The 27,766-nt window shown below is 54.5% G+C and overlaps 13 protein-coding genes across 13 annotated transcripts; 7 read left to right on the top strand and 6 right to left on the bottom strand.

Moving 5' to 3' along the window:
- Positions 1-609: 609 nt before the first annotated feature.
- G647_07523 (uncharacterized protein) lies at positions 610-1,314 on the top strand (the record flags this gene model as incomplete). Its single annotated transcript, XM_008731838.1, has 1 exon — positions 610-1,314. The coding sequence occupies one exon, from the start codon at positions 610-612 to the stop codon at positions 1,312-1,314; it is 705 nt and encodes a 234-aa protein (XP_008730060.1).
- Positions 1,315-1,825: 511 nt separating this feature from the next.
- G647_07522 (uncharacterized protein) lies at positions 1,826-3,436 on the top strand (the record flags this gene model as incomplete). Its single annotated transcript, XM_008731837.1, has 1 exon — positions 1,826-3,436. One exon carries the CDS (start codon positions 1,826-1,828, stop codon positions 3,434-3,436), a length of 1,611 nt encoding a protein of 536 aa, XP_008730059.1.
- Positions 3,437-3,901: 465 nt separating this feature from the next.
- On the top strand, positions 3,902-4,410 carry G647_07521 (uncharacterized protein; the record flags this gene model as incomplete). Its single annotated transcript, XM_008731836.1, has 2 exons — positions 3,902-4,117; positions 4,180-4,410. The coding sequence occupies 2 exons, from the start codon at positions 3,902-3,904 to the stop codon at positions 4,408-4,410; spliced, it is 447 nt and encodes a 148-aa protein (XP_008730058.1).
- Positions 4,411-4,755: 345 nt separating this feature from the next.
- On the top strand, positions 4,756-5,378 carry G647_07520 (uncharacterized protein; the record flags this gene model as incomplete). Its single annotated transcript, XM_008731835.1, has 3 exons — positions 4,756-4,882; positions 4,942-5,016; positions 5,068-5,378. 3 exons carry the CDS (start codon positions 4,756-4,758, stop codon positions 5,376-5,378), a joined length of 513 nt encoding a protein of 170 aa, XP_008730057.1.
- Positions 5,379-5,401: 23 nt separating this feature from the next.
- G647_07519 (uncharacterized protein) lies at positions 5,402-5,920 on the bottom strand (the record flags this gene model as incomplete). The annotated part of the gene is made up of 1 exon (XM_008731834.1): positions 5,402-5,920. The coding sequence occupies one exon, from the start codon at positions 5,918-5,920 to the stop codon at positions 5,402-5,404; it is 519 nt and encodes a 172-aa protein (XP_008730056.1).
- A 3,134-nt stretch (positions 5,921-9,054) lies between these two features.
- G647_07518 (uncharacterized protein) lies at positions 9,055-9,950 on the bottom strand (the record flags this gene model as incomplete). Its single annotated transcript, XM_008731833.1, has 4 exons — positions 9,055-9,385; positions 9,490-9,497; positions 9,550-9,741; positions 9,798-9,950. 4 exons carry the CDS (start codon positions 9,948-9,950, stop codon positions 9,055-9,057), a joined length of 684 nt encoding a protein of 227 aa, XP_008730055.1.
- A 2,173-nt stretch (positions 9,951-12,123) lies between these two features.
- On the bottom strand, positions 12,124-12,411 carry G647_07517 (uncharacterized protein; the record flags this gene model as incomplete). Its single annotated transcript, XM_008731832.1, has 1 exon — positions 12,124-12,411. The coding sequence occupies one exon, from the start codon at positions 12,409-12,411 to the stop codon at positions 12,124-12,126; it is 288 nt and encodes a 95-aa protein (XP_008730054.1).
- A 1,352-nt stretch (positions 12,412-13,763) lies between these two features.
- G647_07516 (uncharacterized protein) lies at positions 13,764-14,150 on the bottom strand (the record flags this gene model as incomplete). Its single annotated transcript, XM_008731831.1, has 1 exon — positions 13,764-14,150. One exon carries the CDS (start codon positions 14,148-14,150, stop codon positions 13,764-13,766), a length of 387 nt encoding a protein of 128 aa, XP_008730053.1.
- A 1,963-nt stretch (positions 14,151-16,113) lies between these two features.
- Positions 16,114-17,359, top strand: G647_07515 (uncharacterized protein; the record flags this gene model as incomplete). The annotated part of the gene is made up of 2 exons (XM_008731830.1): positions 16,114-16,192; positions 16,272-17,359. The coding sequence occupies 2 exons, from the start codon at positions 16,114-16,116 to the stop codon at positions 17,357-17,359; spliced, it is 1,167 nt and encodes a 388-aa protein (XP_008730052.1).
- Positions 17,360-18,031: 672 nt separating this feature from the next.
- G647_07514 (uncharacterized protein) lies at positions 18,032-19,375 on the bottom strand (the record flags this gene model as incomplete). The annotated part of the gene is made up of 1 exon (XM_008731829.1): positions 18,032-19,375. One exon carries the CDS (start codon positions 19,373-19,375, stop codon positions 18,032-18,034), a length of 1,344 nt encoding a protein of 447 aa, XP_008730051.1.
- Positions 19,376-21,557: 2,182 nt separating this feature from the next.
- On the bottom strand, positions 21,558-22,988 carry G647_07513 (uncharacterized protein; the record flags this gene model as incomplete). The annotated part of the gene is made up of 1 exon (XM_008731828.1): positions 21,558-22,988. One exon carries the CDS (start codon positions 22,986-22,988, stop codon positions 21,558-21,560), a length of 1,431 nt encoding a protein of 476 aa, XP_008730050.1.
- A 422-nt stretch (positions 22,989-23,410) lies between these two features.
- On the top strand, positions 23,411-24,193 carry G647_07512 (uncharacterized protein; the record flags this gene model as incomplete). The annotated part of the gene is made up of 1 exon (XM_008731827.1): positions 23,411-24,193. The coding sequence occupies one exon, from the start codon at positions 23,411-23,413 to the stop codon at positions 24,191-24,193; it is 783 nt and encodes a 260-aa protein (XP_008730049.1).
- Positions 24,194-25,640: 1,447 nt separating this feature from the next.
- G647_07511 (uncharacterized protein) lies at positions 25,641-27,220 on the top strand (the record flags this gene model as incomplete). Its single annotated transcript, XM_008731826.1, has 3 exons — positions 25,641-25,940; positions 26,000-26,684; positions 26,745-27,220. The coding sequence occupies 3 exons, from the start codon at positions 25,641-25,643 to the stop codon at positions 27,218-27,220; spliced, it is 1,461 nt and encodes a 486-aa protein (XP_008730048.1).
- Positions 27,221-27,766: the final 546 nt, after the last annotated feature.

Below are 27,766 nucleotides of genomic sequence, written 5' to 3'. Positions count from 1 at the left end.
CACCCCAAGGTTCGCGTAGGCATGGTACGAGTAATATCTTGGTCCAAGTGCGACTTTAGCTGCTTGCTCGCAGGGACGGGACGTGTGTCGAGCAGTTGACCGCTGCGAGAAAGCGCCTTGCCTCCATATAGTATGTATTCTCGCCAGAGGTCCTCCATGCCAAGTGTGCTTCGGTATGGGTTGGTGTATTTGTTTCGTCTGGTTGATGCCGAATTAACGGTCCAACAGATCCAGACCCTCAAGGTTGAGGATACCATGGCCCGGGTGATGTGGCTGCATAAAGGGCAAAGCCAATGCTGGTGTCTGCGGCATGTCGTTTCGATGGAGCAAGGGCTTCATAGAGCAAGGTTTAGAGAAACCTTTCGAGGGCAATGTATCTCCGCAACTCGATCTTCAGAGCCTCGGTCCACCCTTCGTCCGGTCGGTTCTACGAAGAGGAAGCCCCCCTCTCCAGGACCCCCCAGCCTGACCTCCGCAACTCGCTGTCGCCTCCAATCACCACAGCCGAAATTGGTATTTCAAACCCGATACCAAGAACCTCAAACCTCACAGTGCCAGTGGCTTTTCCTTCCTAGGACTTGTAACTCTACAGCTGCCATTCACCCGACCATGGCGACCGAAACCAGTGCTCTCACCGAGCAGCAACGTGCCGCACGCCTCATGGAAGCCCAGACTATGGCGTTTGAGCTCTTCCGCGAAATCGAGCGAGACTTGGTCCGGCCGGGCATCAGCGAGAAAGCCTTGAGCGACGAGATCCACGAACTCGGGGCGAAGCGCCACAATGTCCGGACGCACTGGCACAAACGCGTCGTCCGCAGTGGTCCGAACACTCTCATGCCGTACGCGGAGAACCCTCCGGACCGAGTCATCCAGCCTGATGACATCTTGTTCGTGGATTTGGGACCGGTATTCGAGGCCTGGGAGGCTGATTTCGGCCGCACTTTCGTCCTGGGCGACGACCCGGTGAAAAAGAAGCTGCGTGACGCACTGGAGCCCGTCTGGACCACGGTCAAGGCCCGCTACCGGGAGAAGCCCGACATGACGGGAGGTCAGCTCTACGATATCGCGTGCGACGAGGCCCGGAGGCACGGGTGGGAATTCGGCGGGCAGATCGCGGGGCATCTTGTCGGGTCGTTCCCGCACGAGCGCATCCCCAACGACAAGATCACGCTCTACATTACAAAGGGGAATACGGAGTCGATGTCTCAGTCCGACGCTCACGGGCACAAGAGGCATTGGATTCTCGAGGTGCATTTGGTCGACCGCGAGCGCCAGATCGGGGCGTTCATGGAACAGCTTTTAACGATTGATTGAGGCGGCTACGATACCACTATCAGGGTACAAAGCGATCCTGCGCTCTCTGTCGCCTTCCATGTACAATTCTCCTGCTCTCTCTTCATGGCGTCGGAGTCATACTAGTACAGTCCGATCATTGCCGCTTCGGACCTCATCGCGTGTTCGAGACACCTAGTTGGGCGTCATGGCCCAGAGCAACGAGTTCTCGGAGAAGCCCGAGTTGCTGTCGGAGATCCCAGCAGCGAAGTTGACAGGCTCAGAACGTATTCGTAGATCTCCTACATAACTACGAGGTAGGTACGAGTAGGTGCTAGGGGAACTATGACTGACGCGAATCAAGATCATCCATGAGCCTCTGTGGTGGGCATGTCCGCGGCTTCTCGCCTAAACGGGTAATCAATCCATGTTGCTAATGACTATCTCTAGTATACATAAAGGTCTACTCCAGATATAGAGTTGGCTGATCACTGCACAGTCACTCATCTCGGACTTTTGGGCCACAATTAACTACAGCTCTTCCCACAGCACAATGGGTATCCTTCCAGCTCGCAAGGCGGTGGCGTTCCGGGTCCAGGCTGGCCAGGAGGTCAAGGTGATCAACACTTATGGCAAGCAAGTCGTCGACTTCTGGGCGTTCAACCCTCAGGAGCCCAACGACTTCCTGTCCATGGTGCACACGCGAACGGTGCTGCTCAAGATATCCCTAGCAAAGGGCGATGTGCTGTACAGCACGCGCAGGAAGCCAATGCTCGTTTTGACCGACGACACAACTCGGGGTGTGCACGACATGATCTGGTCCGCGTGCGACGCCGAACGATATCGCATGCAAGGCTTTGATGGGTACCACGACAACTGCCACGACAACATGCACAAGGCGCTCAAGGAAGGGTTTCCCGACTTCCACCTCGCGGACGACTGGGTTCCGGACCCACTGAACCTGTTCATGAACGTGGCCATCGACCACCGCTCCGGGCTGGACATCAAGGCTCCCACGTCCGAACGCGGCCAGTATGTGACCATGCGCGCCGAAACGGACCTGATCATCGTTATGAGCGCGTGTCCTCAGGATCTGGCACCTGTGAACGGGGGCATGCCGACGGACTGCGAATATCTCGTTTCTGGCTCTGGGACGGCCAGTACCACCACCGCGAGCACGAGTCTGTCTATGACGATCTCGACCTCCCCTCAACGCCGCCGGCGCCGAGTCAAGGTCGCGCTCTCCTTCGACTTCGACGCCGTCTCCCACTGGCTCGGCACCGGCTGCCACCCGGACAACAACATGGCCGACTACAGCTCGGGCATCTTCGCGGGCCAAGTGGGTGCTCTGCGACTGCTCTCCATGCTCTCGCGCTGCGGGGTCGCCGACAAAGTCACCTGGTTCATCCCGGGCCACACGATCGAGACGTTTCCCGACGCGGTGCGCCAGGTCGTCCAGTCCGGTGCGGAAGTCGGGCTGCACGGCTACGCCCACGAGGGCATCTACCAGATGACGCCGGAGCAAGAGCGCGACGTTCTCCTGAAATGCATCGACGTGGCCACTCAACTCTGCGGCAAGAAGCCCCGCGGCTACCGCGCGCCCATGTACACCATCCGCGAGACTACAGTGCACCTCCTACGAGAACACGGCTTTCTGTACGACACGTCGCTCATGCACCACGATTCGCAACCCTACTTCACCCCGAGCGACCCACCCATCAAGACCATCGACTTCTCCCAGCCGGCCTCGTCGTGGCTCCATCCCACCCCGATCGCGGCCCAGACGTTCCCGCCGGCCGACACGCACCCGCTCGTCGAAATCCCCTGTGGCTGGTACAACGAGGACATGATGCCGCTGCAGTACCTGCCGCACCTGGCCAACAGCATGGGCTACGTGTCGACCCGCGTCGTCGAGCAGATGTGGAAGGACAAGTTCATGTGGCTGTGGGAGCACGCCGCCGAGACCGAGGGCTCGGATTCGGCCGATTTCATCTTCCCCATCCTCATGCACCCGGACACGTCGGGTCTGGCGCACATCATCGGCATGTCGGAGCGCTTCATTTCGTGGCTCAAGGGCTTCGGCGACGTCGTCTCCTTTTGCACACACGAAGACATTGCCCGAGACTGGCTCGCCGAGCAAAAGGCCAAGTTGGGCTCAAAGTAAGACGTGCACCCAAGTCATGACGGCGCAAGTACGTCTTGGGGATGAGCTCTTCACAAACCACTCGAAACACACATTCACGGGCCCAGTGGAAAGGGAAACCTTGGCCCTTCTCGCATGTTGCTCCCCTGGACGAATAGACGCAGCGACTCTACCAAGGAGTGAGACGTCGCATCGGTCGCCAATGAGACCAAGTACCATGTGACGCTGCGACTGGTATTAACGAATGGCTGTGACGAGGACGATGGTCGCCTGAATTTCTCGGCGTCGGAAGATGAGTATGTAAAAGGTGCTCCAGACTCACGTACAGCCCAGCTTGAACGCTGCGCTATTATCGTTTATCGACTTGCCCTTCCCTCTCACCTCCGTGCTCGCCTCGGTCTCGATCACATATATATACTTTCCCTCCGTCCTCACTATCGCGGCCATCATCACCAGAGTCACATCACACAGCTGGACATCGCCAACATGGCCAATACGGTCCTCGAAAACATGAAGCGTTACACACAGAAACTGCTGGATGCCTACGCAGCGTGGGATCTCGACGCCATCCTCGCAGACAGGGCGGAAGAATGCGTCTACCACGCCCGCCCGGAGACAACAGGCCTCCCGCCAAGGAACAACGCGGAGTACAGAGAGTGGTACACCACTGAGATCATGCCATTGATGAAACGGGGCATCAAGGTATTGACAGGCTCCAAAGATACCTACTGTGCGCGGGCTTGACTACTAACACACGCTGCTAGATGGAAGTGCATAACGCTGTGTACGATGTGGAAGCGCGCAAATCGGTCTTGCATGGCATCAGCGCCTCGGAATCTGTTGTTGGACCGTATCAGAATGAATGTGTTCTGATCACGACCTTCAATGAAGCTGGTGACAAAGCTGTCAGGATTGAGGAGATGTTTGATAGTGCCTATTTTCAGCAGTTTGGCCAGCGATTGCAGGAGTTCATGTCTTCGCAGGAGAAGCAATAGGTTGTGAGAGGGAGACGCATGTCATCCCTGTGCTAGTTAAGTACTGTACGACGCTCCTGAAATACTTATGGATGGCCAGGATGAGTAGCGACATTATGTACTAGAGCAGTCAGCATGAAGGAGACACGACTGACACTCAACTGATTCTTTCTTAATTATCCCGCTCGCGTAAGGCGGGCACTGCGGGGTGAGCACAAGGCGGCGTCACCGCTTTTCCCGATCAGGGTGACGCGCGAGCAGCTGCGTGTCGAGGGTGTAAACGCGTCAAGCAGTAAATCCCCTCCATGTCCCAGAGAGTTTCGACAGCACATGGACCTGCATTGAAGACCTTCATATACGGACAAGATGCTTGCATTGCAAGGCCTCGACGAAAACGCAAACAAGCGCATAGCCAATATCCTACCGTGCCGCATACACCACAATGGTCCTACCAAAGTGACGAAAAGATATTGGTCGCCTCAAATCGAGAAAGGTGCGTCGCAAAGCTTTCCGCCGCCGTATCTTGCAGACATTCTGACTTTGTCATGTCAGACGGTACAGCGACGTCCTACTTTCGAGGTCGTAAGTTACGCGGAAAAGTCATCACGTTGCCCGCGGGATATCGAGGTGCGAGACACTTTGACCTACATCTTGTTCCCCGTCTAATGTATTTTCTAGGCGTGGTCGCCAAATCGACCGACAAATATCTCCCACAGCCGATCAAGTCTCAGAATAGCCCTACGTACACTGCCGTGGACGAAGATATCGAGATCGCCGACGATGAAGAGGAGCCTCCTGAGCCTGTCAGAATCCTCGAAGAGACGTCGACTTTCGCGGACATCATTGTTTGGGGGCATGATATCTTGCCAACGAATGAAGATCCTTTTGTCAAAGGCATCGAAGAGTGGATATCCTTTGCTGAGGCCATACATGGCGACGGCGCCAAAGACGACCAACATGCGAGCGGTGACGAGAAGAAATCGGCTTGACCAAGTCACCCGTGCCGCATAGATCACCCACCCTCAGATTTACAATACTCCTTCTTCGCCTTCAACCACTCTTCCTTGAGCCGGACATACCGCTCGGACGCCAGGCATCTCCGCCAGTAGCCCTTGAAGATCTCACTGGCTTCTTCTTTCTCCTTCCTCTTCCCATCGACATCATCCTCAGTCCACTTCCCCAACTGCTTGCCATCGGCACCGTACTTGCGGCCGCCTTTATGATTGGCGTACCGCTTGGCCCGAGTCATACCCATCTGGATGAATTTGCGCGTCATGTCGGCTCCAACTAGATCACCTCGGTCGACATAGGACTCGAAAATCACCCACAAGACTTCGGCTGACTTTTGGGCAATTGGCACTGTCCGGAATGCCCAGAATGGTAGGATGAGGCTCTTATATGGTTCGAAGGACAAGACGCCCATTTCTCCTCGAGCAATTTCGTATGAGAAGCATAACTGCTTGTCGTCCAGGGCTGGCGCTTCAAGGGGTGACTTTGGTGCGACCAGGCTGTCAACTGTTGCCTTGGGCATCTTCCTGGTCGTGGGTTGAGCGCATTTTTGTCGCAGGACTGATAGAGTGCGAAGCGTTTAAAGAATCAAGAAGGAAATGGATCACCTTGGTGCCCTAGCAGACGGTCATGACGACACACGGTTCGAATGACATGAGCTTGGCCTCAATTGACGCAGTACCGCAGCCAGGGTATCGGAATTCCCTACAAGGCTTGTTTCCATCTCTTCTTCGACTCGGATAGTACAAAGTCTCTGAAGGCACGAAACATTTTGTCTAAGGATCCCTCTTGGAGCGGCAGAGGTACACCATGGCGGGGCAGCTCGCGCAAATTGGGGTCGTGGTAAACAGCACCCATGTCGTATCCCAGCTCAATTTGTTTGCACCCTCTGTGCTGTTGGCAACTCCTGCGGACCCGCGAGAGGGGCTCGAAGCAACTTTGTCCGGCGGGGAAACGCCTCGTCACGTTACCACTCCCGCCCTCTCATCGATCTGCTCTGACCTGGAAGAGGATACCGCTTGCAGCACCTGGGGTTCAGCTCTCAGAGATGCCATGCACACAGCACCGCCAACCCGGCTTCGGTTTGATGGCTCGTTATTGCAAAGCTATCTGCCACTAATGGCGTTTTTCGAAAGGGTCCCTGCGTAAGCTGGTCGAGCGGCATCCGTAAACCCAGTTTACCGTGGAGGCTGGAGGAATCGAGGCCTAGCCAGATGGAAACCCAGCATGGGTCCTGGATTGACCGCAGCCAAAGTGTCAACTGGTCATTTGAACGCGTTAACGGCGAACGTCAGCTAATGGTGCAGTCCAGTCATCAATACCGCCTTTTAGAAACCTGCAAGGTTCTGTGCTGAGCCGCTCCATTACTGACGGTCTCGGGAGATCAACCATCTGGCTCAGACATCTTGCGTCGCTTTCGTGACTTGCTGAGCTGTGGCTCATAGCCGACTCTTGGCCATTCTCAAGGTTGCACCACCGCAACAGAGGGAGTCAAGCTGATATGGGTTACGCTCTTAGGCACCCGGAAACAGTGGTTCCACCAGTTCCAGCTCTGCTGCACCTGCAACGGCCTTTTGCAAGCCAGCCATGGGGGCTCACGGAGTCGGCCCTACAGCGTAACAATCATCGACCAGTTGTTCGCGTAGCTTTCTTGGGGTGGAACTAGTGCCTGCACCGCAGCACGACAACGAATCGAACCCATGTCCGCTTATCCCCTTGAGGAAGTGGCACCATCTCAGTTTGTCGAGAGCATCCCTGCGGCTGGAGCAGAAGTATACTCGGAACCACACTTGAGCCTCGAGGCTGGCCCATGCAGATGGCATTGCCGCAACCGCAAGAAGACACTTAGCTTCGTGCAGATGCTTGTGTAAGCAAGAGCCTTTTACTGGATTCGTGCCGGAGCAGCGCCGTCAAATCAAGCCAAGAAGTTTGTGCGCCAGACAACTGGCTTTCATCTGCCCCTTGTCCGTCGATTGGCGGCACAACTATACCTCTGCAAAAGTAGCAGTACCGTCAATACACCTGCCAGCGGGTTTCTTCAAGGGTCTCCCCAAGGCGGACCGCATCGGGTACGAAGAAGCGGAGGAGATTCAGAGCTCCTCTGTTAAGCGAAGACACATTTTCATCCTGGTTGATGCTTGGTCGCCCCCCGTCGACCTTCAGCTTACTAAATTCGCGACTTCCATCAATGTGTACTGTTCTGTGGATCATCACATCTCGCCTAATTAATTACACAACACATCGACACCGCCTGGACAGCGCAGACTGCTTCCGAGTGGGGGATTGCGCTACTGAATCTCGCTACGATATGTCAGAGCTGTCCTGCTGGCGATCAAAGCTGCTGTTCGTCAATGCTCGAAGACCGCAGTGTAAGGCTGTTGGAAGCCACATCGTCCGTGAGGCGACCAAGCGAAGGTCCTTGCGTCGCATGGAAGGTTTCTCGACTCTGCGGCAGGGTTGCCGCACCACTTACTTTCACGACGTCCGCAGTAGGGGACGATCATCGGGCAGCATGTCATGCAAACGGCTCCTTCTCGGACATTGTTCGCCGTTGGCTTTTCTGGCACTCGTTGGGACCCATGCAACCCATTTCTCGTCCCCGTCTTCGAATGTGTGCCCCTGGCTACAGACCCTTGTGCGTTTAGCTCCAGACGTGGCGGACCAGGATACTAAGCCGCCGCCTCGAGATATATCACATGCAGCGAATTTGACGCCACATATTTCCTTCTCGGGTTGCAGCATCATTACCGTGGCTGCTGTTTACCCGTATGCTCCACCACTCAGCTCTCTCCCACGCCATAATCGCAATCTGCTTGGCGCAGATGCAAAAGCTGATTACCATCGGCTAACCCACGAGCCCCACAACAACTGGCCTACCACCGCGATTGTGCCATTGTTTTGGTCAAGCACGGGCTATAGGACCTGGGAGGGCTGGAGAAGTATGCGGCAAGGAGACCATGGTCACACTCGCAAACGTGGGTCATGGCCCACGTGTGAAATTCAGAATGTTGCGAAGAGCAGGCCGCTTCATTGCCAAGACCACGCGTCCTTGGAGTGCCATCTTTCTGGTTAACAAGCACTCCTTAGCCTCTCGGGCGTCTTGGAAGCTTTCGACCAAAACCTTGTTGCATACCTGACATACTGCATCGTCCTGTAATACCATGTTACATGGTAAGGCCATCTCAGGTTGCTAATTCGGGGATAGCTATGACCGCTTTTTCCAGACGAGTGTGCATTGCCAGAGTGTTCTCGCCGCGAGCAAAGTCTCGCGGCGGGAGACCTACGTCGGATGCTCCCTCCAACCCTCTTGGATGTGGTTTCAACATCGCTGTCTGGCTTTCGCAGCCATGGCTACCTTTTCCTGGCAGAATTGGCCAACCGATACGCCTAAGTTGCTCAGTGGGGTGCGATAGAGTCTGTGTTACAGAACTTCTTCTGGTCACATTCTTGTCAGCAGTCTCACCCCGTCTACTCTCACTTGTGAGGCTGAAGCGACCCCAAGATTCCATTCAAGTTTGGTGACTTTGCAGAAGGCTCAAGCGCATCGACTATGCCACTACCGAAGTCAACCCTTTACGCCTGCCTCAACGGTCGACTGCCCGTTCCCGACAACCACTCTGTCCCTTAGCGCCAACCCTCGAAACGATGGAGGAGGTTCTAGAGCTGCGTTCCACCTTCTAGCCGGTCCTTTTGCAATAAGAGTGTCTCCGCCGCCAATGGCGACACGAAACTTGCACTTTCCATCACCCACTCAAATGCTTCATCCATCGGGCCACCCTCTGCACGGTGACGTTCCTTAAGCAGCTGGTTCTCAGCCTCCAAGTCTACGACGATTACTTTGAGTCGGTTGATCACTTCGAGGAGTTCCTGGTTGTGAAGGTGCAGAGTTCTCAACTGTGACTGCTTTTCGGCCAAAGTCGACGATGCCGTCTTCAGTTGCGCCTCTTTACGAGCACGATAGGCACGCTGAGCCTTTCTGTTTTGAGCACTAAACGTCCCCTCGAAAGGCGTATTAGCTGTCCTCGTTTTAAAGGACGATGAAAACGAGATCCATGACTCCACTAGCATGGAACGAGTTTGATGAGGACTCACCGTCTCCTCTAAGACTTAGTCAGCTCTTGCAACAGCAGCGGGCATTCGGGATACACGTACTTCACACCTGGATTGAACCACTTCACATCCCTTGCCCTCGGGGTCGATCACAAGGAAATGTGATTCGCTCAGCATGCCGCTGAAAGCTCCGGCTGGAATGACATGATTTTCACCTTGGTCCTGACAAGATCCCGTCGGCGTAGAGGCTGCAAAGGGGGATGTTGCCACAGTGAGAGAATACGCCGAGAGCAGCTTCGAGATCGAGGATTAGTTCATGCGCAACCCGCGAGCAATATGAATCTGCTCACCTGATCCCATTCGTAATCGTCGAGAGCAGGGTCATCGTCGCCTCCGAAACGACCGTTGTTGTGAGTGTCAGAATAGACATAGGGCTGATGAAAAGCTTCAGCCCGGAGTCCCTTTCGGAAGACCAATGTGGAGGATGAAGAAGCAGGGTCCATGACTGAAACTCGCATGAGGCTCCTCAATGGTTTATCAGTGGGAAGCCCAGGACTTTATTGGGATGTGATCTGATCTTCGCCCACAGTGTGCATGTATGCACTATACATACATACATACTTTGGCTCTCTCGCGCAGCCGCTCGGTGAATCTGGCCGGAAACCGACCCTATCAAAGGGGTAACACGTACATTCAGATCGCCCGGGTAGATGACTTTCGGGCCGACGAACTCAACGACCCAAGTCGTGACCCTCAACATCAAAGCACTTCGCCGCGGCCGTTCTAGCGCGGCACGGCACTTAACTAGTAAGTAGGAGCTCATGTTCGCCATATATCGCCAGAACTCGCCCAGGACTCGGCCCCAACTCGCCACTGCAGTATCAATATCATGGTACTGTACACGGACCGTGTAACAAAGTGGAAGTGCAACACGCCACAGGTGGAGCACTACGCCAAAGCAGGGCCACACAAGGATAGTTACGGTAGGCAAGGCCCACCGATCATATACCCAAAAGATACAAGGGCCATCTTACCTAACCAGATTATCAGATATCACCGGATGGGTGCCAGATTCGATTGTCTGAACGTAAGCGAACATGGCCAAGAAATGAGCCGATGCAGGTCGAAGCCACAGGCAGAGTCGCCAATTACCTTCCTCATATGGAATAGTGGTGCCGAACAAGCCTGGCCATTCACGATACCTGAACGGTTGGCCGCATCGAGAAGCTGGTACGGAGTACTCGTCTTGGTCTTTCTACCATGGTACGGAGCCATGTATGATGCCAGCCAGCCTCGCCGGCGTGACCTCGCCCGCTATGTACCGAAAACTAAAAGATAAAGGGCTCTCGTCCAGTCGCAGTGTCGGTGCCCTTCCCAAATAGACCCGTTCACCAATTCCACTCGGCTGGAGGTTGTACCTCGTCTGATCTGGACCTTCGGCTTTTGTCTTGTTACTCGTACTGTACAAGTATTGTGGTGGTCCAGCAGAAGATGATACCGTCGGTCTACCCGCTCCACCGTCCTCCGCTCAGTCAAGTCACGTCATGATACGAAGCGTGTACTGTGTCTTCAACCAACATGTACTGTATTGGAGGGTTTGTTTTCCTGATCGGAGCCTCCTGTTTGCTGCCTGCTCCGTTTAGTGTCCTCAACCTGACCTCAACCTCTCGTCTGCCTTCCTATGCTATTCTGAGGTCCGAGCAGAATCGAAAGACTATGGTCATACCTCTGTGAGCCGCCATGGGAACACTTGTAGTTTTCTTACCTGTCAGTACAGCAATGCCACGGCCCAGCAGGGCCTAGACGTACGCGACTTTGTGCCGACATCCTGGCTAAGACAGGAACGTTGTATGAGGGAGATCAGTTGTGCGCGCACTTGGACCTGTCGATCAACGAGGTAATTGGTCGGGTAATTACACAACCTAGGCTGCGAGGGAGATTGCCGCTTAATGGCAGACAAGCGGTCACATGAATCATGTCTTTCAATCTGGCGGCCTTCAGGTGTACATGAACTTGACCGAGGTCGAGTTCACGGGCTCCAAACGGGCATGACGACGAGTATACCCCTCCGCGGCAAGTCCCCGACGGAGGGGAGAGTCAAGATCCAGGTCCGTGTCCAGGAGAAAGGCTGTGCGAACCGACATGACGATTATTATCCCAAGGACGAAGCTGCCACCACCGCCGGCCATCACGATGACACCCGAGTGAAGACATACTTGATGCAGTACGCGGCCTGGGTAATCTCTATACTAATCAGGGAAAGGAGGAGATGTACTCACGGGCACTGCGGGGGCACGGAGAAGGCGCTCGGGATGGAGCACGCGTCGACACTCTCCACGGTCATCAATCTCGGCCACCTCTGCTCTGATTAAGAGAAGCTGGAGCAGGCGGAGCAGATGTACTCGCGGGCAATGAGGGCTTTAGGAAGCTGGAGACCAGAAACACTGTTTGGCCGAGAATTCAACTTCCTGAGTCGAGCAGATAGAGGACGTCAGAGTGTTCAAGACATGTGGAACGGACGTCCCGGAACGCATTCCACGGGTGATCTGACGTTCATGGACGTGAGAACGCCATCTTATGGACCAGGAGTCTTCGTTTAGAGAATAAAAGGTGCTCCCAGCCGGTTCCGTCTCGAAGTAACTTTAGCCGCCTCCTCTCTCCTGCACCCCAATCTCCTTATATAGGCGCAGCGACTCCCGCTTCAGCCTTCTGCGGGTGGTTCGTCAACTGGCGTTTGGCAGTGCTGCGGGCCAGATTGTGGCCTTCGTGACCTCGCGCACCCATGAGCATGCGTACCCGAGTCTCCACTTGCCAAAGGAGCGGATCCTGCTTCAACTCTGCGTCGAGGTGGGCGGCGAGTTGATTAGATAGGCCATCCTCGTGAAACTTTTCGATGTGGCGCCGGTCACTATCTTCGTCTCGGAACGCAGGGCGGGCCGTCAACCGAAGAGCAATTCGCCACATAGCTCTGACCGAGAACCGCAGGGTCGACTTGCAATAGTGCTGTGACCACTCGACTGCGGTGTTTTGCCCTGGCAACTTGGGCGTCAGTAGAGCAGCGTAAACGCCAGAAAGGAAATCAGGCTCTGCAGAGTTGTGGAGCCTGCAGCGAGATTGTCCCCCACTGTCTGCGCGGCTTTCAGAGATATGTACTATCAGCCGCCTTTCCAAGCTGCCGCCTAATAGCATGAATGGATAGGCCCCGTAAGTAACCGGCAATGATCGACGTGCTCTTGCAAATGTCGATAAAGGTGCCCCTGGGCATTGAGTTGTTGGTCACGAGTCTCCAGGCACGACCGGTGTTAACAGATTTGCGTCACATCCAAATCCTGTCGGGAAGTTCAGCACAAATAAAACCTTGGGTCGCAGTCCGCCCGCGAAAGATGGCGTTGATGCGTGCCCCAGTCCAGCAGTACACGTGGATAAGGAACGTGGTTCAGATCTGATATCGCCCGTGGATGAAAACCAAGACGTTGAATGTCCACAGCACGAGCGGCCACAGGTCAGATCTTGGACCGTGAAACCGTGCTTCGCCTGGTGCTTGCTGATGACGACTCCTACGAAGACCAAGGTTCATTGGGTCTACTGAAGCAGTATGCGTCGGTTTTGCCAAAGAATCAGGATAGGAAACTGTGATAGGAAGGGTTCCGGAACCCACGTACACCTCGCTTCTCTCCTCTGCGTTTGTATCGCCCCAGCGAGTCTGGTAGAAGCCCGTGAAGGATCAATCTGCAGTGGTGCAGATGGGATCGCAGCCGGCTTCTCCTTATCGATCTGAGAAGTGCTCGTGGCGGCGTAGAACCGTAAACAGGCTTCAGGTCAACAGTTCCCGGGCAGGAACTCCGTCCCCCCAATTCTGGCCACAATGTGGCAACGTGTAACTGGGGACTCAAGCCGGCCTCCAGCTTAGAGGCAGTATTCATGTCCGCCGAATTATCTGTCTTAGCCAGATGAAGTTCAACAGGAGCTCTGCAGAATGTACGATTAGCCCTGCGCTATGTAACATAGTCCAATGAAGAGTGAAGCAGAAGCTTACGCTTGTAATCATCATGTTCTTCCGGCCCAACACTGAAGCCAGTATGAATCAGTCTTGCTAGAAGATATTGTCGCCCAAGACGGCCCTGGGCTGCAGCACCACCCGTAAGAAGTCTGAGAAGTCGAAGCCGAGAGCAGCTCAAAAATAGCAGAATGGAAATTCAGCAGCCCCTACCACTTACATCCAGAGGTAGATATATGAGAGTCCTCGCCATGAAATCAAGCTGCTGCGACACAACAGATCGCCAAGTTCCTGGCTGTCACTCCCATTTACCCGATGCTCAAACGGAATTCCCTGCATGGACGCTCGATGATAAATCTTTGCTGCTGAACCACCACATGCCTTTGTGACAATCTTTGGGAATTGCTGAGTAGATCCAGGTCGGAGTCCTAAAGCATAGTCGTTGCCACAGGCTTGCAAAATTGGTGTTCCGTTCAGATTTGTGCCCTTCTTGGCACCTACTTGGATGTTGCCAAGTTCGGAAAGTACCATGAAACGCTGTTTCAAGAATATCAATGACCGTATTAGGGACATTTCTGTGATACAAATGGACGGCGCGAAAGTCCTCTGATTGCAGCAATGGCGAGCTGTGGTAGAAAGCTACGAAGACAGTCTGTCGAGGGGCGGCTAAGCGTGATGGCTCCATCCGGACAAAGGTGGGGATCATCTGAGACGAAGTGGCAGCCAGACTAAGGTCACACCTGAGATGGAGGTTAGTGTCCCACAGGCACGGAAGAGTGAGGTCGAAATACGCCGTGAGAGGCGGCACAAGAGCGTACGTTGGTGCAGGAAGGTCTTTCAGCCCGCCGGGCATCTGTATCAAATCCACCATACCTGCAAGGTGAACAGCAACGGCTGCACTACTTCTGATGATCCGTTTCATGTTAGCTGCGGGTAACGGAAATCTGGAAAGGATTTAGCATCTACGAACTCGAAAGAAAGTAGGAACACAATTGAGACAAGGAATGGATTTGATGGCGGACTTCTCGTTCCCGAAATATAGTGCTGAATTAGAGCCAGTGCCTTGGCTTCCGCAGCAACACGAATTGGTACATTCTCAGATCGGTAGCTGACAAGCAGCTGTGTGGCCAAGATGGCTTATTCGTATACGGAAAAGAGATATGGGAGAGGAGTGCTATTCATCACGAGTTGGCCAGGAAAGCTCTAACCGCACTGCGCGATGTTAACGGTGCTTCCATACGCCTACGAGCACGTCAACGAAATGTGATTTCTCTTCAAGGTAAACCATGGGTACTTGACGCCGCCCAGCTTCGCGTAGCGCGAGAACGGGACCTCATTGGCAAGTTACCAAATGTCCACGAGCAGTTGCTAGAGGAAGGAATCAGGAGCGATACCCTTCTCGAGCTTATCACAATTTGGCAAGTCGGTTGGATGGCGATCCAGCTTGCTGTGCGACTCTACAGGCGTCTGGCACCCTCGCAGCTCGAAATCTTGACGCTCGCCTTCGCAGTCTGTTCCTTATTCACTTTCCCCCTGTTCTGGAATAAGCCGAAGGACATTCAAGCAAGAGTGTCCATCCAAGCCGCCAGACAAGCATGTGCTGACGACCTCCTTGAGCTCGCCGTGGTCGGCCCTCCGCCCTTCTTTCACTATCGTACTGGCTATTGCATACCGAATAACGCCGTACATCGAATAACTGGAAATGACGACCATTCAATACCCAGGCACTCTGACTCAGACTCAGACCAGGTCACTCTAGACGTTGAGAAGGCTGACGAGATCGACTCCTGGACGAGAGGCACTTTCATAGTATCCTCTGCCATGGGCTCTGTCTTGTTCGGCAGCTTACATTTCATCGCGTCGAATTTTGCGTTTCCTTCACCAGCAGAACAATTACTATGGAGGATCTCCACTGCAGTGACCACTCCCCTGCCACTCGCTGGAGTTGCTGCGAATGCCATCCCCGTTTGGTTTCACAAGCGGCATCGGAGAACCTTTGAGAGGAACAGGCAAACATCGGCATACCAAACGGATCTCTTTAAGCAGACTGTCTTGGCTATTGTGGACATTTGCCACCCCTTATTTCATTGCAGGACTCTTTATCCTCGTCGAAGTCTTCCGTTCGTTGTCCTGCCTTCCGCCCGCTGCATACCGGACAACCTGGGCAGCGTCAGTACCTCATATTGGATAATAGCATTTGGCATTCATGGGTCCTACCTCTCTTCGGAAATATCATACTCTTAAACCAATATCATAGGTACAATGGCGCAGCCGGTGTCTATACGGGAGTTTGCGTGAACAAGAACAAATACTGCCTTGGAGGTAATTCCTTCGGAGTATTGAAGCAACAGGAGACTTCGACCCTTCAGGTCCTGTCAGCCTGCTCTGAATGACCGTCATCGGCTTCCACCGGGATGTTGCTTGAACGTGTTGTTGAAAATGAAGTGAAGCTGATTTCGAGTTCACCGGAGAATTACATATTTACTGTACGCAGTATTCAGCCCCCTTGTCATACGCTTCCGCCGTTCTTGGCACCCCCACGCAACCGCCAGCATTGAATCTCGCCGTCGCTTCGAGTCGTCTCTCAAATCCCACAATCTGAAGGACAGCCACCAGGCCGACCTAGTCCTCCACTCAGCATCGAGAGAGAGCTTATAGGCTTATCCGTAATGTCGACACAACCGGAAACGAAAGTCGAGGCCGAAGCACTCGTCCCTCAATTCAAGCTGGAGAGAGTGCTCAACCAAGGTGAGACCCAAACGTGACACGAAGCATGCCGCTACCATGGTTTCACCCTCGCCCAGCCCAGGTTGTATCTCCCCTCTAGCTCGTCGGGGCAAGTGGCTCGCAGGAGTTGAGATTCTGACCTCCGCGCCACCAGATCAGAATGGCAGGCGAATCTCCCTCGCGGGCAGCATCGCCGACAAACCCGCGCTCATCACGCTCGAGCGCGCCGCGCTCCCCACCGACTCTCACCTCGTCACTGTGCTGTTGAAGTCTTTGGGCAACGTGACCAACCTCGGCGCCAACGACATCTACAGATGGTACATGGCCAGTCGGACGAGGACAGATACGACACATACAAATCTAAGCACAAACACGAATGCAGACGCAACCGCAACCGCCGACGCCCCATCTCTCCTCGACACCAGTATTCCCGACGTGAAACTCAACCTCATCTACCCCTGCACGGCGCAACACATCAAGAAATACTCGGCCCAACGCGTCCGCATGGTGACCGAGACGCCCGACATCTACGCGCACCACATCCGTCCGTACATGGCACGCCAGCGCAGCCCGCCGCGGCTCGACTGGATCTTCAACATCCTCGACGGACGCACCGAGCAAGACGACGTCATCGCCCGCGTGGACTGGGATAGCCCCTCCGACACGGGTTTTCTCCTCCTCCCGGATCTGAACTGGGACCGGAAATCCGTCGAGGGCATGCACCTCCTCGCTCTCGTGCAGCGGCGCGATCTCTGGTCGCTGAGGGATCTGAGGAAGAAGCACGTCCCTTGGCTGAAGGCCATGAGGCGGCAGATTGTGAGAGCGGCGGCAGAAACACAGACGCAAAAGCAAACGCAAACGCAAACGCAGGACGTAGCGACCGCCACCGCGGCACCTCCACTCGAAGAGGACCAACTGAAATGCTACATCCACTATCAACCGACGTACTACCATTTCCACATCCACGTGGTGCACGCCATGCTCGAGGCCGGCACGACCCAGAGCGTCGGCAAGGCGTTCGGGCTGGGCAACGTGATTGCCCAGCTGGAGAGCATGGCCGGCGGGGACGACGCCGGCATGCATCAGGTCGACATGCATTATTTCGTGGGCGAGGAGAGTGAGTTGTGGGGACGATGTTTTGGGCGGTTAAAAAAGGGGCAGCCGGTCGATTTGAATGTACAGGCTTGATAGGATAGGTAGGTAAAGGCATATCGGATGCGTGCATGTGAATGCGAGGCGAAGGCGAAGGCGAAGGCGAAAGTATTGTAGAATGCTTGGTTCCTCGGGCTGTGCATAGACATATGCATGTACGGGTCAGCATATTGTCCATACTTATACACGTATAAATACGTAAAATCCATGCGCTGATGAATTGAAAAGCAACTGTGCATGACCGATGCATCAACACAGGTAGATGTGTACACATATTCATGCCGTCTAGACGTACGTACGCAGATACGTATGTATTTCGAAGACCGCGCCGCCCGCATCGAGCGAGACCGGCGCGAAAGGCTTGCTTAAGGCTATGTATGTGTGTATGTACAAGAGAAGAGGAGAAAAATCAAGTCAAGTCAAGCTACTGCACTGCAATGTACTGCGTACTGTACGGTCAAAGTGTCCACCAAGTCAACTCAAGCCAGAGCAGGACAGCCGTACTTTCGCATCAGCTGCCGCGCCCGAGTCAGAGTCCGAGCCTGAGTCGAAGCTTAAGTCCAAGCCCAAGTCCAAGTCCAAGTCCAAGCAAGCTCACCTCATCTCATTTCTCAGAGATGCCAATACCCAAGCCTGGGGTGCGGTACTGCAGGGTTTCCCTCCCCACAGATATCACCACTTAAGTTGACTGCTATCCAAGTATTCAACTTAGGCAGGACTCAGGGTGAACTCGTCGTCATCGATATAGCACACGAATCTGGTCGGCTTGCCAATCCGGCCTGTGACCGTGCTGGTGAAGGAGACAGGTGCTGTAGTGCTCGATTCTGGCGCTGGCACTGGCACTGGCGCAGGAAGTGGAGTCGGCTGCACGTCGGTGGCCCCATCGGTATCGCTGGGCCGGGGTGGAAATCCAGGCGGCTTGGCCGAAGTATCAGTGGGTGCTATGGGCGTGTCAGTTGGTGGGGCTGGGAAGGGGTCGGGTTCAGACGAACATTCAGTCTCCTCCGGTTGTGATGCTGTGGGCGTCACGGTGGTGGTGATGGTGATTGTGGAGCTTGATTCCACAGTGGTGGTGGCGTCAGACACGGAGTCAGAGTCAGCAATTGTCGTTGGCCCGGATGATGGCAAGTCGTCGGTCGGGGAGATGACCGCGGAAGGCTTGGCTGGCGAGGCGGTGATCTCGACGCTGACGGACGAGGATGTTGTGCTGATAGAAGAAGTCGCTGCGGATGGTGCCACGCTGGTGGCACTTGCGCTGGCTGTGCTAGCGGAAGCCGAAACAGATGGTTGAGAACCGGAGGATGATCCATCAAGAAGGGCTGGCCCTGGGATAATGTAGTCGGTGACGGTAGGGTAGTAGATGTTAATCAAGATACCAGGGTCCTGGGCAGTATAGAGCTCAGTGCCCTTGGTGCCGCTGCCCAGGTTGTCGGTACCAGAACCAGAGACTTCCAGGTTGATACATTGCGGGTAGTTCTGGGCACCACCAGCGTCGAATGCAGAATGGAGGGCAATGATCTCGTGACGAAGGACGTATTTCCCAGGAGCGATGCTGGAGGGGATGGTTACGGTCCAGGAGTTGTTGTTCGCGATCAGATCATCGGACGCCCAATTCCCGGGCGCGGGATCACCATTATTCAGACCAGCCTCGTCGATCTTGTTGAAGAGCAGCTGGGTCTTGTCGACGGTGGTACAATCGTCGCCACAGGCTGCAAGGTAATCAATCACCGGACCGTGGTGTGACTCCGGCCACTCTGTCCATTGAAGCTCAATAGAGTCTCCCGCGGCGACGCTCACGTACGAGCCGCCTGGAGTAGCTCCCTTGTGGCAGATGATATCAGGGGAAGTGTAGTCGCTGACGAAGCCGCGGTCGGAGACTTGGGGAATGCTCCACCCGGCCACAACTGGAGGAGGGTTCGAGTATTGGAAGGAGGGGTCGTATCCTGATTGCCAGGCGCCGTTGGCCACGATACCCGACACGATACCATGGGCTGAGACCCTGGACAGGAGGGCGAGGGTGCCAAAAGTGGCAGTGAGTTTAAAGGATGTCATGCTCGGCAACTAGTAGATCACAGTGGATCGTTTCGTCTCAGGGATATCGAAAGCTTTGTTGCAGGTCTGTTGAGAAAGCGAGAGTCTTGACTGACAGGCCTCAATCAATGAAGGCTGTAGAAACGAATGTGGTAGTAACAATGAATGGAACGGTCACAAGTGACCTGAAGAATGAAAGACCTGCTTTGAAAAGCTGCTGTTGAGGGAGACCTAAGCTCTGACGAGAGAAGGGAAAGAAAACGGTCCATGTCGACGGACAGACCTAGATATATGCTGCCACTGGCTTACCATGCTATCTTCGGCACCAAGGCTTCGAGCGGAGTATAATTTCAGTCTCGACTGGGTACCCGTGGTTGGCCAGTTTCATGTCGAATGGGCCTAGAGATAATGGCCATGCATGGGATACGGCACGCAGGGTACGAATAGGAGAATATGGGTATCTTGTTGCAAGGATAGTGTGATGGTGGCTTGGTAACGGCATAACATGCGGGGGAGGCAAGGAACAGCTGGGAAAAACTGTGTCGGTAGTGCAAGGGGCTGGATCGTAAACGTTGGATCTGTGATAAGCGGATCGATGATAGCGCCATCAGACTGCGAGGGAAGATTTGTCTGTCTGTTTCATGTTGAACGTGGCAAGCAGGGGTGCGGATGAATGATCTTGGCTTGTGCTGTGAGTTGCTGTCAAATTGTGCGACTGCAGCAGAGATGGTTCACATCAGGATCCGTGTCATGTAACTCGAGTCTCAAGATGCCAGCAGTGTGATGTCTGGTTGTACGGAAATGTAAGTGATGTTGATGTGAAAATGATGGCGTGGAGGCGGAATTGAATTCATTCTCAGCGCAGTTCAGATTGAAGTTGGCCTGCCAAGAGCGTGAGAAATGGCTGATGTTTCGGAAACGACAAGCCTGTCGTCATTGCGGCATCAGTAGCCCACCGTATCCACCTTGCACTCTTCTGTCATTTCTTCCCTATCAAACCATCTGCCGTGTACGTTCCCATCGAATCGTAAATCACCAGGCACCCCGGTATCTTTTTGCTGGTGTTGGCAGAAGCTGTGACCCAGAGTCGAGGCGAGGGCTGCCCATGCAGACGGCTCCAGCAAGATCCATTCCATTGTTTCAGAATCTGGTGAGTGCATGGTGAGAAACCCTTGAATGAGGAACAGCAAGTGGGATGTGAGCGACTGTTGGTGGTTTATCCCACCCGTCCACAATTAAAGTATTCAAGGATTGATCTCACGCCTCTGATCCTCAAGTGTCGATGGGCACTATGCTCTTATTCCTTATGGCCGCAGGTCCGACATTCCGGGTCAGCAAATGCGTCGGGAAATCTATCTCACGAAGGGCGGATGCCACAATTACGCTCAAGCCAGCATACCCTTGCGTTCAGCCGCGTGCTAATCACTGCGCTGAACCCATAGTAACAGCATGGTGATATATCGGTAAGCCACATACGCAGTCCACGGCACGACTGCATAAATTATCCCCTGCTCTATACCCTCGTGAAGCCGAGGCGTCGTCTCCTCATTGAGAAGCCTCAGGTGACGCTCAAACAAAATCAGTGAGCTCATCCCTCGTGTTGATCGTCTTGCTCAACTGACCCTGACTGCCGCGCTGCACCACACCGACAGCCTCGGGACCAACCTGGCCGAGGCGGAAGTTGCGAACCCATCCGTCCTCATCGATGGCGCCGGCGCTGCGAGAATAAAACATTCCACCCCTCGAGCACGGCTCCAGCACGACCAGCCCTAAAATCGAAACCTTTCCAGTCTACCTCTCCATGTCAAGATCAAGCAGTACCTGCAAGCAAAAGTCGGATGCTGGCAAGTTGACTTGGACGGTCCTTGCATGTGGTGCTTTCTTGGATAACCTGCTTGATGGCCCGGTACCGATGATCGCAGGATGCTGCGCCAGAATTGGAATGCGCATGCGCCCATCGAAGCTCATAAAGCCATTCTCAACCGATGTGCGGGTGTCCCTGCTCCAATCTGAAACATTATTCACTGATCTCCTAATGGAGGACGGAGACATTAGCAGAGGCCTCGCAGAGTGGATGGCAATGTCCACAATGAGCTGCTGATCCGATCCGAAGAGTACTTTCGCGCCGTCTGGAATCTCTTGGAAGATGCGCTAGCAGAAGCTGTAAGAATGATCAGGCCCTTCGGCACGAGATCGACCATCATCACACCATGACTCTCCGCAACCCACTGGTACCTCCCAGCACCCTCCGTCCGGTGACAGCACACCTTCCCTTGCCGCTCTCCCAGCTTCCTTCACGACTCTTTCGCTCCGTCTCGGATTCGTCGTGCGATTTTCCCTCTTCGTCAGCCTCGTCCTCATCATCTTCCCACTCGCTCATCTTCTCTCCTCTCATGAATGCTTCTTGCCGTTCGTGTGTTCCTTCGATCCACTGAAAGATGCACTTGTAGTCGAACACATAGCCGGTCTGACACGCTGCCGCGGTCGAGATGGGATGCAGACAGATGGGACAAAGGTCGCTAGATGATGGTGGAGGAACGGTGAAGATAGGGAGATATGTGATACTGGATGTCAGCGGAGACCGTTTCGTTCCTGTATTGGCGGGTTTCCCCTGGGCGGCTCGCTGATAAACATTGAGCTTTTTGGCGAGCTCCATGCCGGAAACGACCGGAGGCGGTAACTCCAGTCCTTCCGCAGCCTTCCTGCTCAGTTGGCGCGAAAAGTCGCTGGCATGCCACCACTCCAAGAACTTCAGCGCAAATATACTCGTGGGTAGAAGGATCCTCAGGCTGGACAACAACCGCGGATACATTGTCCGTGGGTTCATAAGTCCACTTAGCCCTTGGCCAGGTCGTCCAGCAACGGAGGTGGCAGCTTTGTCAGCCGCGTCTCTGGCCGCGTCGATGGCCTGGTAATCGGCTGCTCCCATCCTTCTCATCCTCGTGCCGACCATCCAGAGGAACGGGCTCGAGAATTTGGTGCCGTCAAACAGATATGCCAGGCTAAAGGCCAATATGCTGAAGTAATAGGCCGCGTTCAGGCTTGGATAAACGTTCCGCAGGAACCACTTGTAATACCACATGATCCGCTGTTTAATGGTCGGATTAGGAGGTAGGGCATCGCGGTCCAAGTACCGGCGCCCTTCAACACCTCCAAGCCCTCCGCCGCCCATCATCAGACCGGCACTGGGCGCGATATGTATGTCATAGCTCTCATCTAGTTTCCTCTTGATGTATGGGATTCCCACCAGTACTGCGAGGTTCTTCCAGATGTCCGCACCTCTCAGCTTAAGGCGCTCCCTTACCTCTGCCGGGACAGCAAGCTGCGTCCTTTTGACCTCGCCGCCCCTTACACTTAGAACTTTCTCCCTCTTCAGTCCATAGAAGTTCTCGGTGAAACTGCCACCGAAGGTTTGCAGGTAGTACTTCTCGACGACGAGGGACAAGAGGCCATACACCTCATCGTAGTTGTTCAAGATACGGAGTAAGTAGCGTGGCCACCGATGTGTCGCGACTGCCAGGAGATAACGCAGCGTCGGCGGGAGGAGGGCCGCAAGTTGTTGCTCGGAGAGCAGTTCGAAAAGCGACGGTTTGTGGTCGTCGACGGGCGACTGGAGAGCGTTGAGGTATTCCATACTAACGATCAGCCGCCGACTCGGATGCTGATTCTCTACTATCGCAACATGGCTAAAGTGATACCATCAAGGTATTCTCCGTCGACTGATGAGCGACATGGCCATGCGTGTCGCGGGATAATGAATCGAGATGAGCCGAGGCTGGATTGCGAGCGCGAGCCGCAGCCTCGTCACGACGGAGTTGTGCAATAATCACGTGAGAGTGCGACGAGGCTGAATACGTCATCGCCTGTTGAAGCTGGCTGCCACAACTGCGGAGTTGTTGCGGCGCAGATAAACCGTTCGACCGGCGGTATATTACCTGCTGCTGCCGTCGCCGCCGCTGCGTTTCGCCCCTTGATCGCCTCCGACACGATATCGCAGCAACGATGAAGACACAAAGCTCGTTGATAAGTATTGCGCTGAGAAGCAGATGGACTTGCATGGCGTGTCTGCGGCAGCAGCAGCGGGTCCAATCTCGCAAGCTATCGACCTCGGGTTTCCAGAGTGATCCTCTGCCACAAGAAAGCCGCGATAAGGCACTGCAGCGGTCTGTAGTCGGAAGCAGCAGGCCACTGCATACTTCCAGACCCTTGTGCCGCGAAGCAGACCAGCAACGACAAGCGGTGCCGTTAGGGGACTTCTACACCGATATTCTGGCAAATCCAACTCCCAAGAAGTCGAAAGAGGAGACGAGCCTCCCTACGTTCGTCCAGTCAGGGGACAAATCCAAAGAAGAGAGGGCTAAGATGCTTTTTGGCTCAATCGAAGGCTCAGGATACGAGCGGCACACTTATGACAAACCAGACAATACGTGGCGGACTATCAATGGTGTGCCCGTACCTCCGAGGCCTGCTGAGCCGGACAACTGCTGCATGAGCGGCTGCGTACACTGTGTTTGGGACGACTATCGGGACGATATTGAGTCTTGGGCTTCGCGAGTTGCCGAGGCACAGGCGAAGTCGCCCAAGAAGCGCGCTCACGGGAGGACCCCCAAGATCGAGATGTCTAGGCCAGAGGTAGACAACGCCTCAGGCAGTATGGACGACGACGGGGGCGGAAGCGAGGCTCTCTGGACCACACCTTCGAGCTCGACCGATGAGGACGACGTGCTCTTCCAAGGCATCCCCGTCGGCATTCGGCATTTTATGGCTACGGAGAAGAGGATCAGAGAGCGTAGACGTGCAAAGAGGGAGAAGGGTGCATCGGTGGATGATTACGAGTGATTTCAAGAGCAGCATATTGTTTGAGCATGAAGCGGGGACTGTGTAGCGATTGTCTTGGTATCGAATATTTTTTAGAAGACAGGGGTACCTGTCCACGCCTGCGATCTAGAAACACCTTGGCACCTCATGATTGTCATTGTCTCTATTGGACTCGTCCCTCTGCATTTCCGATCGCGCTCTTCGGACTCCAGAGTGTGCACTGCCCTTCCAAGACGAGTTTGGCGTCGCGTCGATGGATCACGACTCTTGGAATCGCCTCTCACTCCTTCTCACTTCCGAGGCAACCGAGTCGGGCAGGTGATTTGGCAGACGGTGCAAGAAGATTTGTCGATCCATGGTTGTACGCTGAGTCCCGATGGGAAGTGGCCCTTTCGCACGATGTCTACAGGTGTGCCTACAAGAGCGACATGACGGTGTGGTGAGACCAAGCCGGTACGATCGAAGCCCAGGCGACGCCGACGGTCAATCAGCAGTATATCAACTGGCCGCATCCTCTCCATCCTGCGTGAGGTGCATCAGGTCACTCGACCATGTGGTGGCTACATCTGAACACGATGCGCTGTCCTCGTTGCGTCATTTGGCAGCAAAATGTCTCCCGGCTTCCACATCGTGTCTATCGACAGCATTCGAATGTGCCATCCCAATGCGGGCTTACATACCGGGAGTCGACGTCCTCCCTGCAGGCACCATGCTCTGGATGTCTCGCAAGCAGAGAGCAATGGGTTTGCCCTGAGCGATTTCTTGTATGGCTGCCGCATGATTTCGCCAAACCACAGCCTGTCTCGAGGGCTCTCCATGGGTTGGAGTCGATACCCTACCAGCTTGGGCCAGATTCGGCCTTTGTAGGCTACAGGACCGTTTGTTGTGGATCGGAGCTCATAGAGGTATTTAGCAGGCCACTGTTCTCGCCAGGGTAGGCGCTCCCTGACATTTTCTCGAGTAGCTCATAGGGAGCGACGGAGCTCAGAGCTGATCGACCAAAGCCTTGAATCCCCAGCTAGCCAGGATTTACTTGACAAGCGCGTGCTTCATCATACAGTATGGTCGGGCTCTCTTGAACTGCCTGGTCTGCCGAGTGTCAGGATCAGCTCACGTCCAGGGAAGGCTTCCGCAGGGCTCGGAATCGGCTCACAAAACAGACCAGAAATTACACCGTCCGCCGCACCTGAAATCTTCTCGGCAAATGATTGCCGCAAATGCTGGTGGTGAGGGCCCTCCTGGGACACCCATGACACCGTCCCTTCCCCGCACAATCCGCCATAGCAAAAGAGGTGGAGGCTGGTCTCTATACTGATTTCGTCCTAGTTAAGTAACCAGTAATCAGCAATGGGTCTACTGTGTAGCTGGAGACGCTTGCCGATGGTGCGAGGTATTAACATGGACTGGCTCTGTCGCCTGAATCTGATGTATTCGTCTTTGCTAACGAGCTGAAGCCGGTCCTGAAAGCATGGCCCAAAGCGCTTGGACCTGGGCGACAATCGTTGGAGGGCTACTGCTTTACTCAGGGCTTGTGTTGGTTATCTACCAGAGATTCGCGGCTGGCCTGGGATCGGTTCCCGGACCATTTGCGGCCTCTTTTACTGATCTCTGGCGCTTGTGCGCTGTCTACGATGGCAGGTTCGAACTCATTCTGCAGGCTCTGCATGAGCGACATGGGGACTTGGTGCGGATTGGACCCAATTGCATCAGTGTGGGAGATCCGCGGGAGATCAGGCAGATATATGGTATTTCAAGGCTGTTTCCGAAGGTGAGGCTCCAGAACGGTTTGCATCTTTCCCGGGCGTAATATAACACAATGAACTTCAGTCAGATTTCTATCGAGTGGCACAGCCTCTCGTCAACGGCAAGCGAGTCGCGTCGCTGTTTATGATGACGGACGAAGACCAACACAAGACCGCAAAGAGACCCATTGCTCATGCCTACGCTATGACGAGCTTACTCGGCTACGAACCCTTCGTGGATAGCACCTCACGGGTACTGGTAGAGCAACTGTCGAAGCAATATGCCAACACCGGCAGAGTCTGCGATTTCGGCGAGTGGCTTCACTGGTATGCCTTCGACGTCATTGGCGAAATGACCTTCAGCAACCGGTTCGGGTTCCTCGAGCAAGGCAAAGATGTTGGCGACATCATTAAGACGCTGACCAAGTCTGGGGCATACACCGCTATTGTGGGTCAAATGCCCTGGCTGGATCTGTGGCTGGGAAAGAACAGGCTCTGGGGCGAGGCGCTTGAGAAGGACAAGTTGGAGGTTTCGAGATTTGTCCTGAATTTTCTGAAGCCTCGCATTGAAGAAGCGGATAGGCTTCGTCTGCAGGGCAGTGAGAAAGCGCCACTCGATTTCAAGGATCGAACAGACTTCACGGCCAAGTTCATCTCGGCTTTCGACAAGTACCATGGGTCGATCCCGCAACCACAGTTGCTGGGATGGTCGCTGAGCAACATCAACGCGGGTTCGGACACCACTGCAATCACGCTGCGTGCCATTTTCCGTGGGTGCTTCTCGGAATGAGCCACCAGATCGTGCATCACTGTTGACGTTCTGTGCGTAGACTTCCTCCTCCTCAACCCGTCCACAATGACAAAATTAAAGACTGAACTCGAGGACGCTAATCTCTCGGCCCTCCCCCGATGGCACGAAACAAGCCACCTACCTTACCTAGGCGCCGTCGTCAAGGAAGCGCTCCGCCTGCACACGCCCGTCGGCCTGCTTCTCGAACGCATTGTTCCACAAGGCGGCGCAACGTTGTGCGGCCGCTTCTTCCCCGAAGGCACCGTCGTGGGCTGCAACCCAGCCGTCATCCACAAGGCCAAACGAGTCTACGGACGGCGGTACTCGGTCGAGGAATTTCACCCGGAGCGGTGGCTGGAGGCGGATGAAGAGGAGAAAGGCGAGATGGAACGATGTTTCATGGCCTTCGGAAGCGGCAAAAGGACGTGCATCGGGAAGAATATAAGTCTCCTGGAGGTCCACAAATTAGTGCCACTGCTGCTGAAGAGATTCAAGGTGAGTTTGATCGTGCAATGACCTGTTATATCCTGCGCCCAAATGTCTCGATATAGCGCTTGCTGACCGAGATGCATGGTTTACAGCTCAGACTTGTGGATCCCAACAAGAAACTACATATCTGGAATACGTTCTTTGTGCACCAAAAGGGCCTAGAGGTCTATGTTGAGACTGCATGACCGACCGCGTACAGCTGTTATGGTCTGCTCGTACCCAGCGAGGTTGAGACCACTTAGCATGCGGCAGATGGAAGCCGAACAGGCGGTTATGCGGATACTTATTGTCGCAGGAAGTCGGCTGCAGTGTGAAGACAGAGTAGGAGTAGGGGAGATTTGAATGTATCGTTACGATCAATACCTATCTGGGCAAGTCCGGCTCTTATCGCCAGTTTCTCAAATCACAATGGCGGGAATTTGCACGGAGGACTGCGCTTCCATGTCCCCGTCCTGTAGTATGTCGAAGACAGTGGCTTCCCTTGATTGACGCTGGGTCAAGACTGGCTTGTATTTACGGGCCGCCGCCGTTCATGTGTCTACGGCATACGATTAGACATCGCTCGGACCCAGA

Source organism: Cladophialophora carrionii (genome assembly GCF_000365165.1).
Source record: "Cladophialophora carrionii CBS 160.54 unplaced genomic scaffold supercont1.6, whole genome shotgun sequence".
In the NCBI taxonomy this organism is placed as follows: domain Eukaryota; kingdom Fungi; phylum Ascomycota; class Eurotiomycetes; order Chaetothyriales; family Herpotrichiellaceae; genus Cladophialophora; species Cladophialophora carrionii.
Note: the sequence above shows the minus strand (reverse complement) of the source record. Positions and strands in the feature narration are given on the sequence as shown.